The sequence below is a fragment of the Dendrobates tinctorius genome, unplaced genomic scaffold, assembly GCF_039654945.1.
Source record: "Dendrobates tinctorius isolate UK_male_01 unplaced genomic scaffold, ASM3965494v1 ptg000083l, whole genome shotgun sequence".
In the NCBI taxonomy this organism is placed as follows: Eukaryota; Metazoa; Chordata; class Amphibia; order Anura; family Dendrobatidae; genus Dendrobates; species Dendrobates tinctorius.
Genome location: NW_027361751.1, coordinates 35290831 through 35308182, shown reverse-complemented (window position 1 = coordinate 35308182; position 17352 = coordinate 35290831). Strand labels below are relative to the sequence as shown.

The window sequence follows — 17352 nt, the reverse complement described above, 5'->3', positions numbered from 1 at the left end:
ATTTGAGTACAGTAAACTCATTGTCATGTTCAAGAAACCAATCTGAGATGATTCGAGCTTTATGACATGGCGCATTATCCTGCTGAAAGTAGCCATCAGATGTTGGGTACATTGTGGTCATAAAGGGATGGACATGGTCAGCAACAATACTCAGGTAGGCTGTGGCGTTGCAACGATGCTCAATTGTTACCAAGGGGCCCAAAGAGTGCCCAGAAAAAATTCCCCACACCATGACACCACCACCACCAGCCTGAACCGTTGATACAAGGCAGGATGGATCCATGCTTTCATGTTGTTTACGCCAAATTCTGACCCTACCATCCGAATGTCGCAGCAGAAATCGAGACTCATCAGACCAGGCAACGTTTTTCCAATCTTCTACTGTCCAATTTCGATGAGCTTGTGCAAATTGTAGCCTCAGTTTCCTGTTCTTAGCTGAGAGGAGTGGTACCCAGTGTGGTCTTCTGCTGCTGTAGCCCATCTGCCTCAAAGTTCGACGCACTGTGCGTTCAGAGATGCTCTTCTGCCTACCTTGGTTGTAACGGGTGGCAATTTGAGTCACTGTTGCCTTTCTATCAGCTCGAACCAGTCTGCCCATTCTCCTCGGACCTCTGGCATCAACATGGCATTTCCGGCCACAGAACTGCCGCTCACTGGATTTTTTTTCTTTTTCGGACCATTCTCTGTAAACCCTAGAGATGGTTGTGCGTGAAAATCCCAGTAGATCAGCAGTTTCTGAAATTCTCAGACCAGCCCTTCTGGCACCAACAATCATGCCACGTTCAAAGGCACTCAAATCACCTTTCTTCCCCATACTGATGCTCGGTTTGAACTGCAGGAGATTGTCTTGACCATGTCTACATGCCTAAATGCACTGAGTTGCCGCCATGTGATTGGCTGATTAGAAATTAAGTCTTAACACACAGTTGGACAGGTGTACCTAATAAAGTGGCCAGTGAGTGTAGATATGAGGAAAAGAAGAGATCCAATAAATAAATATTAAAAAGTTATTTGTATTAAAAAAATTAAAACCATACAATGTAAAAAAGCACAATAGCCGGAGGGGACGCTGTGCAAAAGCAGAAGGCATAAAGGAAGAAAGAAAGGGTGGTGTTTTTTTAATGTATATATGGAAGGATAATAATGAAGATCAAAAGGAGGATATATACTCATACAGTAACTTCCTGCCATGCAATTTAACCCAATATCCAAACCACCACTTAATTGTGGCTACAAATGGAAATCACCGCAAGAAGCTGGCGGCGAAACACGCGTCGGGGTGAGGGGACACCTGGGCATTTCCAGTGGCAGTTTTCCAGTTTCAGGAAAATTATCTCTAATCACACCTATACATGTATGTCTAAATGTCTGGCCATTAGGAATGTGTTAGCGGCATTGCTGCACCCATCCAAGAATTTTTTGTCAGCATATATTTAGGACATTATTTAGGTCACAGCGTGTACACCTGATTTGCATTTGTAGCCACAATTAAGTGGTGGATTGGATATTGGGGTTAAATTGAATGGTAGGGAGTTATTGTGTAAGCATATATCCTCCTTTCGATCTTCATTACTATCCCTCCATATATACATAAAAAAACCTCCACCATATCTTTCTTCCTTTACTTATGCCTTCTGCTTTTGCTCAGCGTCCCCTACAGCTATTCTGCTTTTTTATATTGTATGGTTTTAACTTTTTAAAGAAAAATAACTTTTTTAATATTAATTTTTTGGATCTCTTCTTTTCCCCATATTTATTTCTCATATGGGATCGTTGTTATACATGACATGAAGTGCCTCCCTTATTTAGGACATAGTGTTGATTTATGATTTCAGCTATGCAAGTTTGACTCTGATACGCTCCTCCATTTCAGAGAACAATGTGCTTTAAAAGCTGCCAGGGATTGAGCAGTCAGGTTCCCTTTAACAGATTTTGCCTTTGGATCCCCAAATCACAACTCTGCATGAATGACAGTGATTCTCATCCAGAAACGCTTATTAATATGCATTTGGATAGAAACAATTACATATTTGTTCTATGCTTATGTCTCTACTACCCTAGGATGACACAGCGTCACATGGTTCTATAACAATTCATGGTAACATTTTGAAATCATGCCAAATTTACAGATCCCTTACAGAAAAAAAGTTGCACATGACTATACGACCGTCACAAGTACAACCGTGGTCATCCCTGAATTATATTACGACTCCAAACCTATAAGTTACCCTGCACCTCATACACATTATCATATATCAACTTTGTTCAGCCCCCAATATGGTTTTGTTAGTGCCCTACAGTACCTCCATTTTTGCACAAAAGCCTATGTTGGTTTCTAGGAAAGAATGACTTCTTAAATTCGCCATTCTCATTACAGATACTAATGTTTTAGCCACAAAATTTGCAATACGTTTTTCTAAGCGTTGGCAGTGATGTTCAAATTTGCTTTGCTTTTCTTGTACCCTCTGAAGAAGTACTCTACATGGAGACAATATTGCCCTTGGTGCCAACCTATCCATTCATTCTTCATCTCGATGCAGCAGCCTCCTCACGAGATGGGACGACTCCCTTCTTAATATAGTTGAAACTTCAGATATGCCATAAAAATCCGAGATGGGTATACCCTTTAGTATGTGTTTGCTTCGTTTCCATCAACATCGACCACCTTGCCAATGACCATCTTGCCGTCCATCATCACGTAGATGTGCTGCTCCGGGTAGGTGGTGTGGAGACTAATGGACGGATATTCCAAGGAGAAGCCGAGACCAGAGTTCAGCCACGACAACCGACTTATGTTGATATACAGGGTCCCGGTCATGAACCAGTGCCCGCCCTACACCGCCTCCATCTGGGGATGCAGCCGCCTCACATCCTCCTTACCCTCGGGCGGCGGGAAACTGCTCAATACTCCCAGCATGACTGACCGAGCGAGTGCAAACAAACACCACGTGACCAGGTCCAGGCTCCTGCTCCCTTTAGTATGTGGTCAAACATGGAGCAATCTTGTATCTGAAAATTGTAATAAACATTGGCTGCCATATTAAGGTGGTAGATGCTTTGCCATATGCTTTTTTTCATATGAGGTTATAAAGGCACATTAAATCCTTTCTGCTATAATTTATTATGTGTGATGTTTTTACAGTTATAGATTTAATGCAATTATTATAATTGGTATTTTCTTACACAAAGGTGAAGTCTGTAATCAATTAGATAACTTGGGGATGACAGGCAAAATTGGAACTATTGCAGTTCAATATTCTGATCTTTGTAGAAGAAAGGATGAAATCACAGAGGAAATGCACAGAGGGCAACGGCAATGAAACATTATAGATATTTCCCAACTTGCATGAATAGGAATAAAGAACACGTTGATTTATTCCTTGATTGATTTTGCTCTTAAAGCGTCTCTTATTAATAAATTGTGCAATTGATGACTGTTTAATTTAAAGGAAAGGAAGCCACAAATGAGTTTCTGGGAGAAGCTGTATTAGCCATAAATAAATAATGAGCAATGGAAAAAGAAAAATACACAATGTAGCCCTTCGCATATCCTGGAAAAAGTTTTTTGTATTGGAAGTTTTCCCCAACTAAAGGGTGCTCATGAATTGTCCTGATGAAGAGCCCAGAACAATCAGTTGCAATCTGCGATGGAACCTTACAATGAGCGCTTAATTTCTCTGCACCACCTCCACAGGGTAGATAAAGTATTGCACCGTTCCTATAGGAATCAATAGGACGTTTGTCTAAAGCAGAGGTCCCCAACCTTTCTGACCTTGAGAGCCACATTCAAGTCTGAGAGAGGGTCGCGAGCCACATTCAGCTCTGAGAGAGGGTCGCGAGCCACATCCAGCCTTCAGAGAGGGTCGCGAGCCGCATTCAGCCCCCGCCCCCCTCACAATAGTGAAAACCAAAGCCCCCATTACAGGCATAATGGTGACCAAACATTTTCCACAGAAATCACCCCAAAGCAGTATATCAAGATCATGGGGTTTCCACAATACCCCCCATTCAGTTCCCTCTCATCAAGCACTCCCAACACACTGTCACATCAAGCTTCAAGCACCATCTGACAGGTGGTATCATCTTGTCTTCAGCGTACCATACTTAAATTATCTCAAAACCCCTAAGACCAGTATATTTGCATACAGATCAGCTCTTCTGTGCAGGGCTGCTCACAAAATTCACCATTTTCAGATGTGCTCTTCATACCCGTTTGCTAGATCTGGAGCTAATGCACCAAGCTGAAAGACAGTCGCGAGCCACATGTGGCTCCCGGGCTACAGGTTGGGGATCCCTGATCTAAAGAATAGAAATGCTGGATCCTCCAAGCAGAAAGAGCAGATCTCTACTCTGGCTAACTGGGGGTCTCCCTTTTATTACCATTTTTATTGACATTTTTTTTATGGTTTCTGCTTCTAACTCCCTTGGTTCTGCCAATGTTCCACACATTTCACATACCCTCCAGCTAAGAACTATTACTAGGAACTTTCTTCTTATTTTTGCAAAATGTAGAATTCTCTGGAATTTCTATACGTCTGAGGATTCAATGAGATTAGTCCAACAATCTTTGGATTTCATTCAATTGAAAGTTGTATTTTCAAAAAAGTACCAGGTTTTCTGCTTTTAAAAATCCTCAGATTGTAATTCCCACAAATCAAATTGGTTTTTTTTTTATTATTTCCGCTCCTGTGAGTCCTTCAGCTATTAATAGAGGAAGAAATACAAGTCTTTGCCCGTTTTTCCTTGTGGAATATAGAAACACCTAGAGCCAAGAGTTTCAATGCGTGAAGATCTTGTCTTCTGCTAGCACCAATCCCCTAATAACTCCTGTGACGATGGACTGTTTCACTAAAACTTTAAAGGGAACTTGTCAGCTGATTAATTCTACCCGAACCACAGGCAGCATGAATCAAAGAATGGCAATATTATTGCAGACAGTATTTATTGCCTGACAAACAGGCAATCTCTGCATGTGTTGTGGCTGTCAAACAGCCGCGAGACATGCAGCCGCGAGAACTCGAACATAGTATTCAAGCATGCTGAGGACACTCGGTTAGCACACAAGCATGCTCAGATAACACCTTATCCGAGCACATTCACTGATCATTAGTGGTCACTAGGGTGACCGGATCTCATATGGGGGGGAAAAAATGTCAGAATCTTGTTCGTCTGGACCCCACAAAACGATTCCCCTTTCCAGATATTGAGAGAGCCAAAATTTGAGCTCGATCAAACGACGTTAACCCGTGCCGCTCGTCGCTCAAAGTTTGAAAAAATCCAAATTGAGGTATTTTAAGATTTAGGTATTTTGCATAGTCTGTTAGACTATAAAGAATGTGACAACAACATTGCAGAAATAGCCCTGACCAAATTTTCGAACCATTTGTGGTATTTGAATGCAGAGTTGGTGGGATTATCGTTTTTTGATCCCACCATTACAGACAATGAAAAGTTGTTAATGGCTAATAAATTGCTCAGTAGCACAGATGAACCATCAGAGCACGCTAACCTACATGAGTTGATAATTTTACATAGTTATCTAATCTATTCTAGAGCTTTTGTTAAAGTAGTTTTTGAAACGTCAGAATATAATGCTCGGCATTTGCTTACAACTTGCAGGACATATTGCTTTTGTTCTTCATCTTTTGTCAGAAGGTCGTTAAAGTCGGTTACTTCCTACCTCTTAATTTTTCTTTCCTAACTTTTGGATTTACAACCCTAGCGTGCTCTGATGGTTCATCTGTGCTACTGAGCAATTTATTAGCCATTAACAACTTTTCATTGTCTGTAATGGTGGGATCAAAAAACGATAATCCCACCAACTCTGAGAGAGGGTCGCGAGCCACATCCAGCCTTCAGAGAGGGTCGCGAGCCGCATTCAGCCCCCGCCCCCCTCACAATAGTGAAAACCAAAGCCCCCATTACAGGCATAATGGTGACCAAACATTTTCCACAGAAATCACCCCAAAGCAGTATATCAAGATCATGGGGTTTCCACAATACCCCCCATTCAGTTCCCTCTCATCAAGCACTCCCAACACACTGTCACATCAAGCTTCAAGCACCATCTGACAGGTGGTATCATCTTGTCTTCAGCGTACCATACTTAAATTATCTCAAAACCCCTAAGACCAGTATATTTGCATACAGATCAGCTCTTCTGTGCAGGGCTGCTCACAAAATTCACCATTTTCAGATGTGCTCTTCATACCCGTTTGCTAGATCTGGAGCTAATGCACCAAGCTGAAAGACAGTCGCGAGCCACATGTGGCTCCCGGGCTACAGGTTGGGGATCCCTGATCTAAAGAATAGAAATGCTGGATCCTCCAAGCAGAAAGAGCAGATCTCTACTCTGGCTAACTGGGGGTCTCCCTTTTATTACCATTTTTATTGACATTTTTTTTATGGTTTCTGCTTCTAACTCCCTTGGTTCTGCCAATGTTCCACACATTTCACATACCCTCCAGCTAAGAACTATTACTAGGAACTTTCTTCTTATTTTTGCAAAATGTAGAATTCTCTGGAATTTCTATACGTCTGAGGATTCAATGAGATTAGTCCAACAATCTTTGGATTTCATTCAATTGAAAGTTGTATTTTCAAAAAAGTACCAGGTTTTCTGCTTTTAAAAATCCTCAGATTGTAATTCCCACAAATCAAATTGGTTTTTTTTTTATTATTTCCGCTCCTGTGAGTCCTTCAGCTATTAATAGAGGAAGAAATATAAGTCTTTGCCCGTTTTTCCTTGTGGAATATAGAAACACCTAGAGCCAAGAGTTTCAATGCGTGAAGATCTTGTCTTCTGCTAGCACCAATCCCCTAATAACTCCTGTGACGATGGACTGTTTCACTAAAACTTTAAAGGGAACTTGTCAGCTGATTAATTCTACCCGAACCACAGGCAGCATGAATCAAAGAATGGCAATATTATTGCAGACAGTATTTATTGCCTGACAAACAGGCAATCTCTGCATGTGTTGTGGCTGTCAAACAGCCGCGAGACATGCAGCCGCGAGAACTCGAACATAGTATTCAAGCATGCTGAGGACACTCGGTTAGCACACAAGCATGCTCAGATAACACCTTATCCGAGCACATTCACTGATCATTAGTGGTCACTAGGGTGACCGGATCTCATATGGGGGGGAAAAAATGTCAGAATCTTGTTCGTCTGGACCCCACAAAACGATTCCCCTTTCCAGATATTGAGAGAGCCAAAATTTGAGCTCGATCAAACGACGTTAACCCGTGCCGCTCGTCGCTCAAAGTTTGAAAAAATCCAAATTGAGGTATTTTAAGATTTAGGTATTTTGCATAGTCTGTTAGACTATAAAGAATGTGACAACAACATTGCAGAAATAGCCCTGACCAAATTTTCGAACCATTTGTGGTATTTGAATGCAGAGTTGGTGGGATTATCGTTTTTTGATCCCACCATTACAGACAATGAAAAGTTGTTAATGGCTAATAAATTGCTCAGTAGCACAGATGAACCATCAGAGCACGCTAACCTACATGAGTTGATAATTTTACATAGTTATCTAATCTATTCTAGAGCTTTTGTTAAAGTAGTTTTTGAAACGTCAGAATATAATGCTCGGCATTTGCTTACAACTTGCAGGACATATTGCTTTTGTTCTTCATCTTTTGTCAGAAGGTCGTTAAAGTCGGTTACTTCCTACCTCTTTTAATTTTTCTTTCCTAACTTTTGGATTTACAACCCTAGCGTGCTCTGATGGTTCATCTGTGCTACTGAGCAATTTATTAGCCATTAACAACTTTTCATTGTCTGTAATGGTGGGATCAAAAAACGATAATCCCACCAACTCTGCATTCAAATACCAAAAATGGTTCGAAAATTTGGTCAGGGCTATTTCTGCAATGTTGTTGTCACATTCTTTATAGTCTAACAGACTATGCAAAATACCTAAATCTTAAAATACCTCAATTTGGATTTTTTCAAACTTTGAGCGACGAGCGGCACGGGTTAATGTCGTTTGATCGAGCTCAAATTTTGGCTCTCTCAATATCTGGAAAGGGGAATCGTTTTGTGGGGTCCAGACGGACAAAATTCCGACATCGATTTTTTGCGGTCACCCTAGTGGTCACTCTGACCTTAAGTGCAATAACTAAACCCCAAATTAAGCCTTTAAGAACTTTAGACTGACTGGTCATCATGCAAAAAAACATCAATACATCAATCAATGGGCAGCTACGAGTCTCATAGCGGGGATAGCTAACCATGGAGGACTGAAATTTCTCCATGAAAGATTCTATTCATTCTTGTAACTAAATGGGAAATTATTTAAAAAAAAATAACATTGGGGAATTGTCACAGTATATTTTAAATCATAGTAGCAATAAAATAAAAACAAAGCTGTGAAAAGGATGCGGTGATGAGAGAACCTGCTTGGATAAGGCGTTATCCACCCATGCTCGGGTGCTAACCGAGTGACTTTGGTGGGCTCGAATAATATGTTCGAGTCCCCGTGGCTGCATGTCTCACAGCTAGGGTCACCTGTTCGTTAGGCAATCCCTCCATGTGTTGCGGCTGTCTAACAACCGCGAGACATGCAGCCGCGGGGACTCAAACATATTTTTCAAGCACGCTGAAGACACTCGGAAAGCACACGAGCATGTTCTGATCATGTTCGCTCATCACTACCCGGCAGCGCTCCTGATAATGTTTGTTAAAGTAAACACTGGTATTAATAAAAATTGTAGCACTTCTTTTCTTAAACCTCTGCATTGTTCGGTCCTTCCATTACTCTGGAAATCTCAATATGGGGGTCTCCATTTAACCTTGTCAACATAGTGAATCTGATAATGTTAGCCCCAACTGGACAGTGTCAGAATGTGTTAGGAGACGCCTCCAACTGGTAACGCCCAGTCAGCTGATAAATTATTCATACATTCCCAGAAGGAATAACACAGGAATCAAATATTTTAAGAGTGGCGACTGGTCCTCTTTAAATATTAATAAACCTATTGTGCAGCTACGCAGTCCTCTAATCCACCGTCATGCACACAAACATGGGATAAAACCAGACGCCACAGCGAGCCTTGAAGTTTATTATGCAGACAATGAAGTAGCTTAATGCCTTTATGTTGCTGTTTCACAAAATGCATCAGTCTAAGTGTTCTCAATGGTAATTGTGATTCTTATCAGCCATCGGCTTTACGAGCCCTGCATTACCTGATGAAATATGAAGAATGCCCGCATGCATTATTTATTGTTGATTTATGAACGGGCTATTGAATGTAACCCAGTCAGATGATTTATCGGTGTCACTCTTCAGTTTCTGGTTTACTAGTCAACATTTACGTCAAATTGCCCCCTTTATTGGATTGTTGTTTTTTTTGTTCTCATTTCCGCAGCCTTTAAATAAAATGGCAATTTTTGGAATGGAAGACGATGAGTATAACTCACCCAGATCTGCAGCTTGATTCTTTTTTCATTTTTGAAGACGGTCTTCACCTTGAAATCTATCCCAACTGTGCTCACAAAAGCGGACGTGAACGAGTCGTCGGCATACCGAAACAAGAAGGACGTTTTGCCAACGCTGCTGTTTCCGATGATAAGTAATTTGAACATATAGTCAAAGTTCTGATCAGAAGTGTCTTTCTGTCCATATTTGGAGTCCTGTACAGACGCCATCTGTAAGATAAAGAGTATTACTTATTACTATGAGGTCTTCTTTATGTAATTTGTTTGCTATACTTTTGGAAGCCTCAGACATGTTTACCAATACAATTTTGACATTTTTCTTTTTGGGGATTCCATTGACTAGAATGCTGGTCAGGACAAATTCATTACACCCCAAAACTTTTTTCTACGGAAAACAATGAATTTTTGTTCATGCACCTAAAGTATGGCCCAGAAACATATTTATGGCAAATCGCAGGTCATTGATTGAATTACACCATGCAAAATATCTCCTGAAATATAGCGTTCGGAGGAACTGTTTGGATAACCTATGAGTGGTAGCTTTTTTGCTAGAAAATGACATTTGCATAGCAAAGACAAGAGAGCTGTCTGAGCAAATACTGAAAATATGGCAAAGAAACCACATACAACATCTAAAACACTCGAGGCTGGGCTGGAGACATCTGGAGCAATGGTTTTAACCAACACCATATGCAGCAAATTGAGCAAAACAGGGCCCCATGTACAAAGGACAAGAAGGACCCTAATGCTTAAAAAAGAAATATAAAAGAGTGATTATTATATTCATAAACTATCAACAGAATAGGTCAATAATATCAGATTGGTGCAGATCCAACCACCATCAGTTGATAGGTCCTGCAGAATATACACAGTGCATGTAGCCAGAAAACCGCAGCCCAGAACACTGTACACCGGCTGCCTATGGGTACCGTAACTCCGCAGAAACTGATAAAAGCTGATTGTGAGGGTGTCCGGTGTCGTACCCCTACCGAGCTGATATTAAAAGGAACTTGTCATGTGAAAATAACGCTATCAACCTGCAGATGTGGGGTTAATCTGCAGGCTAATAGCATTCTGAACCTACCTGTCTCCTGCACTTTGAGCCCTGATGCCGGGAGGAAATGAACTTTATTCCCCCAGGAGAGTTCGGTGTTCAGTCATAGGGTTGGAGCCGGCGCGGCGTCACTCACTGCTCTGTGTCTATAGAACAGTGGCTGTAACCGCGCTCCCAACACGGACAGCCGGCCCTATTGCTGAGGCTGCTGTCAGTCAGTATGCCAGCGCATTTACAGTCACCGCTCTGCAGACTGAACCCGCACTGATGCCACTCTTATGACTGAATGCCGAACACTGCTAGGAGGAATAAAGTTAATTTCCTCCTGGCAGTGGGGCTCTAAGTACGGACACTGGAAGGTTCAGACGCTATTAACCTGCAGATTAACCCCAAATCTACAGGTTAATAGCATTTTTTCAAGTAACAGATTCCTTTTAAAGACCCATCATAAAGATGGATCATCAATATTGTAGTCCTGGACAACCACTTATGGTAAGTGCTCTTTGGTGCTTTTTTAATGTAATTTATTACCCTACACCATTTATACCATAGCTATAAAGCTTGGTCAGAGTCCCATAACTTTAAACGACAAGAACACTAGATCTCTCATTCATATAAATAAAATGTTTGTTCAGAAATCAATACAGATAGCAGTCAATTATAATTACAATTACAAAAAATGACAATTGATGGAACCAAATGAGAAATAATCAGGATCACATCACATCCAAATTTTGACGTGTATCTATATCCTGGAATTGTGATGACATATGATAAAGGACATGTGGCGTAATATCGGATGACTTGTACATTGATAATAATCGAGTTACTCAAGAAGGAAAACACATAGCTAGTTGGCGATACCATGCTACCAGTAAAGCACTAAATTATGCAAGTGCTGAAAAACATAAATGTGCAATATGATTTTATAATGTGCTTAATTGGGAAAGATGAGGATATGAACATGTAAACCATAACCAGAACCAGCATTGAAAAACAGATGGAGAGGATTATGTTACAATACTCAAGGGGGCCATATATTGATTCTGTTTCCAACATGTAGAAGTACAGTTGTGCTCAAAAGTTTACATACCCCAGCAGAATTTTTGCTTTCTTTGCTTTTTTTTTTTAGAGAATATGAATGATAACACCAAAACTTTTCTCCACTCATGGTTAGTGGTTGGGTGAAGCCATTTATTGTCAGACTACTGTTTTTTCTCTGTTTAAATCAAAATGACAACCCAAAACATCCAAATGACCCTGATCAAAAGTTTACATGCCCCATTTCTTAATACCATGTATTGCTCCCTCTAACATCAATGACAGCTTGAAGTCTTTTGTGGTAGTTGTGGAGGTTCTTAATTTTCTCAGATGAGTTCCTCTAAATTCCTGGGCTGCCTAGCATGAACTGTGCGTTGAGATCTCCCCAGAGTCGCTCAATGATATTGAGGTCAGGAGGCTGAGTTGGCCACTCCAGAACCTTCACTTTGTTCTGCTGTAGCCAATGACAGGTCGACTTGGCCTTGTGTTTTGGATCGTTGTCGTGTTGGAACGTCCAAGTACGTCCCATGTGCAGCTTCCGGGCTGATGATTGCAAATTTGCCTCCAGTATTTGCTGATAACGTGCTGCATTCTTCTTTCCTTCAACTTTGACCAAGTTTCCTGTGCCTTTGTAGCTCACACATGCCCAAAACATCAGTGATCCACCTCCATGCTTTACAGTAGGAATGGCGTTCATTTCATCATAGGCCTTGTTGAATTTTCTCCAAATGTAACATTTATAGTTGTGGCCAAAAGTTCAATTTTGGCCTCATTGCTCCACATTACCTTATTCCAGAAATTTTGAGGCTTGTCTCTGTGCAGTTTTGCGTATTCTAAGAGAGATACTTTGTGGCATTTGAACAATCGACTGTCTTCTGGAGATTCCACCATGCAGCCCATTTTTCTTCAAGTGCCTCCTTATTGTGCATCTTAAAACAGCCACATGGCAAATTTTCTGAGAGTCCAGTCTTTCAGATGAAGTTATTTGTGGATTTTTCTTTGCATCCCAAGCAATTTTCCTGGCAGTTGTGGACAAAATTTTTGTTGGTCTACCTGACTGTTTTGTTTTTACAGAGCCCCTGATTTTCCATTTGTTAAGCACAGTTTGAACCCTGCTGACAGGCATTATCAATTCTTTGGATATCTTTTTGCATCCATTTCCTGTTTTATACAGTTCAACTAACTTCCCATAGATCCGTTGACAATTCTTTTGCTTTCCCCATGACTCACAATCCAGAAATGTTAGTGGCTGGATGAAAGATGCAAGAGTCTGTCTGAATCTCAGAAACTCACTCAGCTTTTACACACACACACTGATTACAAGCAAACAGGTCACAGGTGAGGATGTTACCTTTAGTAGCAATGTTACCTTTAGTAGCCATTCAAACCCATTTGTGTCAACTTATGTGCATGTTATCAGGCCAAAATCACCAGGTTATGTGAACTTTTTATCATGGTCGTTTGGATAAGTTTTGTGTTGATATTATGATTTAAAAAGAGAAAACACATTAGTTTGACCATAATTGGCTTCACCCAACCATGAGTGGAGAAAATGTTTTGGTGCTATCATTCATATTTTCTGAAAAAAGGCCAAGAAAGCAAAAATTCAAGGGTAAGTAAACTTTTGAGCACAACTGTACTTCCACCATATTCAAATTGGTGAAATAGGGGATAGCAACAGAGGCCTCCCCCAGCCCGTGAACTGTTCACACTGCCTGAGTCCTTCAAAGTAGTCCAATCTTGTAGTTGAAGTAAAATATTGATGTAATTGTATTTTTACTTTAACCTCACCTCTATTCTTAAGCCTAACACTAGAAATAAGCATAACTATATCCCTAAGCCTAACCTTATTCATTAGTCAAACTCCAAGCCTAACCCTACATCTAATCCTAACCCAATCCATAGCCCTAACTTTAGTTAGAGGTAGAAAAACTGTATAGCTATCACAGTAGCTCTTAGTAATGACTGAAGACAGTATTTGCACTGCACTTAATTCAATACTGTCTTCATTCATTAGCTGCTATTCTTCTGTCCTCTTGTTTGCTGCTTATGCCGAGTACAACAGGTGACAATAACTTGTCGCTGGCTGTTGCACTCTGCAACATTATGCAGAGCTTTCTCATTTTGGTCACTACCTATGTAGAGCGTAGGCAATTACATCTCACCAGATACGCTCTGCTTAAGAAGCTCAAGGTGGCCATTTACTGAGCCGCTCCAAGGAGAAATGGTTCCTGTAGGTGTTGATCACTTGATAGCGGAGGCAGTGTTGGAAATGTGGAGGTCTGGCAAAATTTTGCATCCCCATAGACTTTCGCAACTGCCCCCCTGGCCCAACCCCACACATGGCTGGTTTTAGACAAACTGTGGCTCTGGGAAAAAATTATATGTGGGGCCCCAAGTGTCAACATATTGCAAAATCACTAACATTTAGGTTTCATTTACACATGCTGATTTCAGACAGTTAGACGAATGCAATCAACAATATTCAAGTCATTCAGCGCTTGTTTACCTGCCTGACGAAATACGATGGGGACAGAAAGATCACCAATAGATCCTTCTGCCACCATACAATATCAAACATTTTTGCAGCACATTTCCGGTTTATACCCTGCAATGTGCTGCTGAGAACAATGATTTTTGTTCCAGAATGAACATCACTCTGCATGTCATATACACACACACCATGCTACAAATATACTGCATGTTACACACAAACGGCATATTACACACATTGTATGTTATACACACACAGTATGTTACAACACGCTCTCCATGCTACACATACACCTGTATTTTACACACACACACACGGAAAGTTACACGTACTGCATGATACACAAATTTCATTTTGCACATACTGAAATGTCATATGCACTGCATTTACACATACTACATGACATATATACACTGCAGTGTACATCCACTATATGTTATACATACACTACATATTACAAACACATACAGTGCATGTCACTCAACCACTCCATGTTACAAACTGTTACATACACACTGCACGTTACACAATGTTACGCCCAGTGGTGGCGCATGTTGATTTGTGGACCTACTGTGCCACAGTGCCGGGCCTCACTAGGAACGGGAGTAGCTAAGCGGCTACCAGGTGTTCACTGGAGCTCCTGATGGTGGAGACAGACTAGACTGCAAGTAGCCGCCAGGGACCACTCCTGGGCAGAGCCTGGTACTGCAGCTGCTGATTCCAGGGGCAGAGCCAGAGTTAGGGGCAGGCAGCTGCCTAGGGCCCCCGCTCCCCCAGGGGCCCCCAGCTAGCGGCACATCATGCCGCCGCTATGGGGCCCCTGTGAGGCAGGGCCAGCCTGCCCCCGGCGCTGACTCCTCCGCCGCCGTGAACTGCCGGTAGAGTTCACAGCAATGATGGAGGAGAGAGCGCATGCTGCCCTCACGGGGGTTGCTCCGCCAAAGGACTCGCTTAGGGCCTGTTGCGCCCCACCTCGCCTGGGTGTAGGAAAGCCCGAAGACTTCACCAGATCCTCGCCGGTTGGGCGATCCTCGCCAGCTGGGCCCAGGGGCTGCAACACCAGAGCATCACCGAACAGCACTCCGCCGGACATCAGAAAGATAAGTGACACATTGGAACTAAGGACCCGTAGTCGGCCATACCACGGCCCTATAGTGACCGGCCTTTGCCAGGTTAGTCATTATCAGTGTATTCTTGTGATTGGTCCCTGCGAGGACAATTATTGTTAGCTTGTTTCTTGGTTGCTCAAGACAGCCCCAAAGGCATCTATAGATATAAAAGTTACACCTTAAAGCCCAAACTGTCTCACGCCTCGTCACTGCATCCCCCGTACCTGCGAGTACTACATTTGGCGTAGTCGGCAGGATGCAGTCTCCAAGCATGAGCGGGGATGCTGCACTCCAAAAAGGGGACAACGCTGGCCCCGGTCCAGCATTTCCTTGGGGGCTATGGTGAGCAACCTGCCTAGGTACTCTTGCGCCAATACCATGCTGTGGAGCTGGACGGAACGGATGTGAGGGATGTTTAGAATGCATCCGATGACCCCCGACTTGGAAGCTGAGGTAGCCCTTATGGCATTGGACAGGGAGGCCCGGGATTCCATAATGTTGAGACCCCCAGGACAGCGTAACACCTTTGTGAGGGTCTTACAGATATTGGAGGAGACACATAGGGATCCGACAAATGTGGGGGAACTGAGAACCCGGTTGTTCAGTTGTATGCAAGGGGAAGGGGAGACAGTCACCCAGTACATGAATGCTCTTCAGGAATTCTACACGGCCATAGAGTGGAAGGACGGCGTAGGGGTGGGACCCATCAACCTCACCCTACGTGACACCCGGCGGCCATCTGAGCTGGGGGGACGCCGCTCGGGGCCAGAAGCCACGACGAGGGGTGGTGGAAGTCCCGGTGGTATGGGCAGAACTTGAAGGTCGTGCCGTACGATACCTAGTTGATACAGGGTCGCAAGTAACGACCATGCCAGAGACTTAATTTCAGCAGCATTTTCCTAAAGCAGGGGTCCCCAACCGCCGGTCCGCGGCCCAGCACCGGGCTGCTGCAGTGCCCTTGCCGGTCCGCAGACACAAGGGGAGCCAGGGGCGGTCAGTGGCGTAGCGGGGGCTGGGGCGGTGCGCAGCAGTTCTTAGACTGCCCTCATGTGTAGCGGCAGCCAGGGAGCGATCCAAGCAGCTCCGCTGCCTGCAAGAGGGAATGGCAGGAGCGGAGCTGCAAGGATCCGTCCACTGCGTCCAGCTTCCTGCCCGCCGCCCGTGCTTCCTGTCTCTGACTGACACAGAGAGGAGCGCGGCCGCTGCTGTGTCAGAGTGAGGAAGCGCGGGTGATGCTGCGGACAGGTGAGAGGAGAGAGGTGGTGTCTGTGTGTATGTATAATGTGTGTGTGTGTATGTATGTCTGTGTGTGTGTGTGTGTGTGTGTGTGTTTGTCTGTGTTTGTGTAGGTGGAGCCTGGCCCTGGAGGAGATGGGGACATGGGGAGAGAAGGCCATGAGGGGGTAATGGGAGAAGGCCATGATGGGTGTGATGGAGAGACGGCAGTGATGGGGTGAAGGCAATGATGGAGAGACAGCAGTGATGGGGTGAAGGCAATGATGGAGAGACCGCAGTGATGGGGTGAAGACAATGATGGAGAGAAGGGAGTGATGGGGTGAAGGCAATGATGGAGAGACGGCAGTGATGGGGTGAAGGCAATGATGGAGAGAAGGGAGTGATGGGGTGAAGGCAATGATGGAGAGACAGCAGTGATGGGGTGAAGGCAATGATGGAGAGACGGCAGTGATGAGGTGAAGGCAATGATGGAGATACAGCAGTGATGGGGTGAAAGCAATGATGGAGAGACGGCAGTGATGGGGTGAAGGCAATGATGGAGAGACAGCAGTGATGGGGTGAAGGCAGTGCAGTGATGGAGAGACAGCAGTGATGGGGTGAAGGCAATGATGGAGAGACGGCAGTGATGGGGTGAAGGCAATGATGGGGAGAAGGGGGTGATGGAGCACTCATTCAAAACCTATGGTGAGTTGAGTCACATTATAAATGTTATAAGCCCCGCCCCTGCCACACCTCCATCCCCACCCTGCCGGGCCATGGAAGAATGGTCTTGCTTGAAACCGGTCCCTGGTGCAAAAAAGGTTGGGGACCACTGTCCTAAAGCACTAAGGCCCCAGTGGGGATATAAAAGTTACACCTTAAAGCCCAAACCGTCTCACACCTGGTCACTGCATCTCCCGTACCTGCGAGTACTACACATAACCAGCGCTGGTCACAAATATCAACACTCCATTCTGTCCTTATTGTATTG

The 17352-nt window shown here is 43.4% G+C and overlaps 1 protein-coding gene across 2 annotated transcripts in view; it reads right to left on the bottom strand.

Annotated features, from left to right (window-relative positions):
• Window positions 1-17352, bottom strand: part of LOC141097196 (ras-related protein Rab-3C) — a 314211-nt gene that overhangs the window by 266960 nt on the left and 29899 nt on the right. For both annotated transcript variants that reach the window (XM_073584299.1, XM_073584298.1), the window contains exon 2: window positions 9431-9658. In XM_073584299.1, the coding sequence (XP_073440400.1) occupies window positions 9431-9658 (228 nt within the window). The remainder of the gene's footprint in view (window positions 1-9430; window positions 9659-17352) is intronic.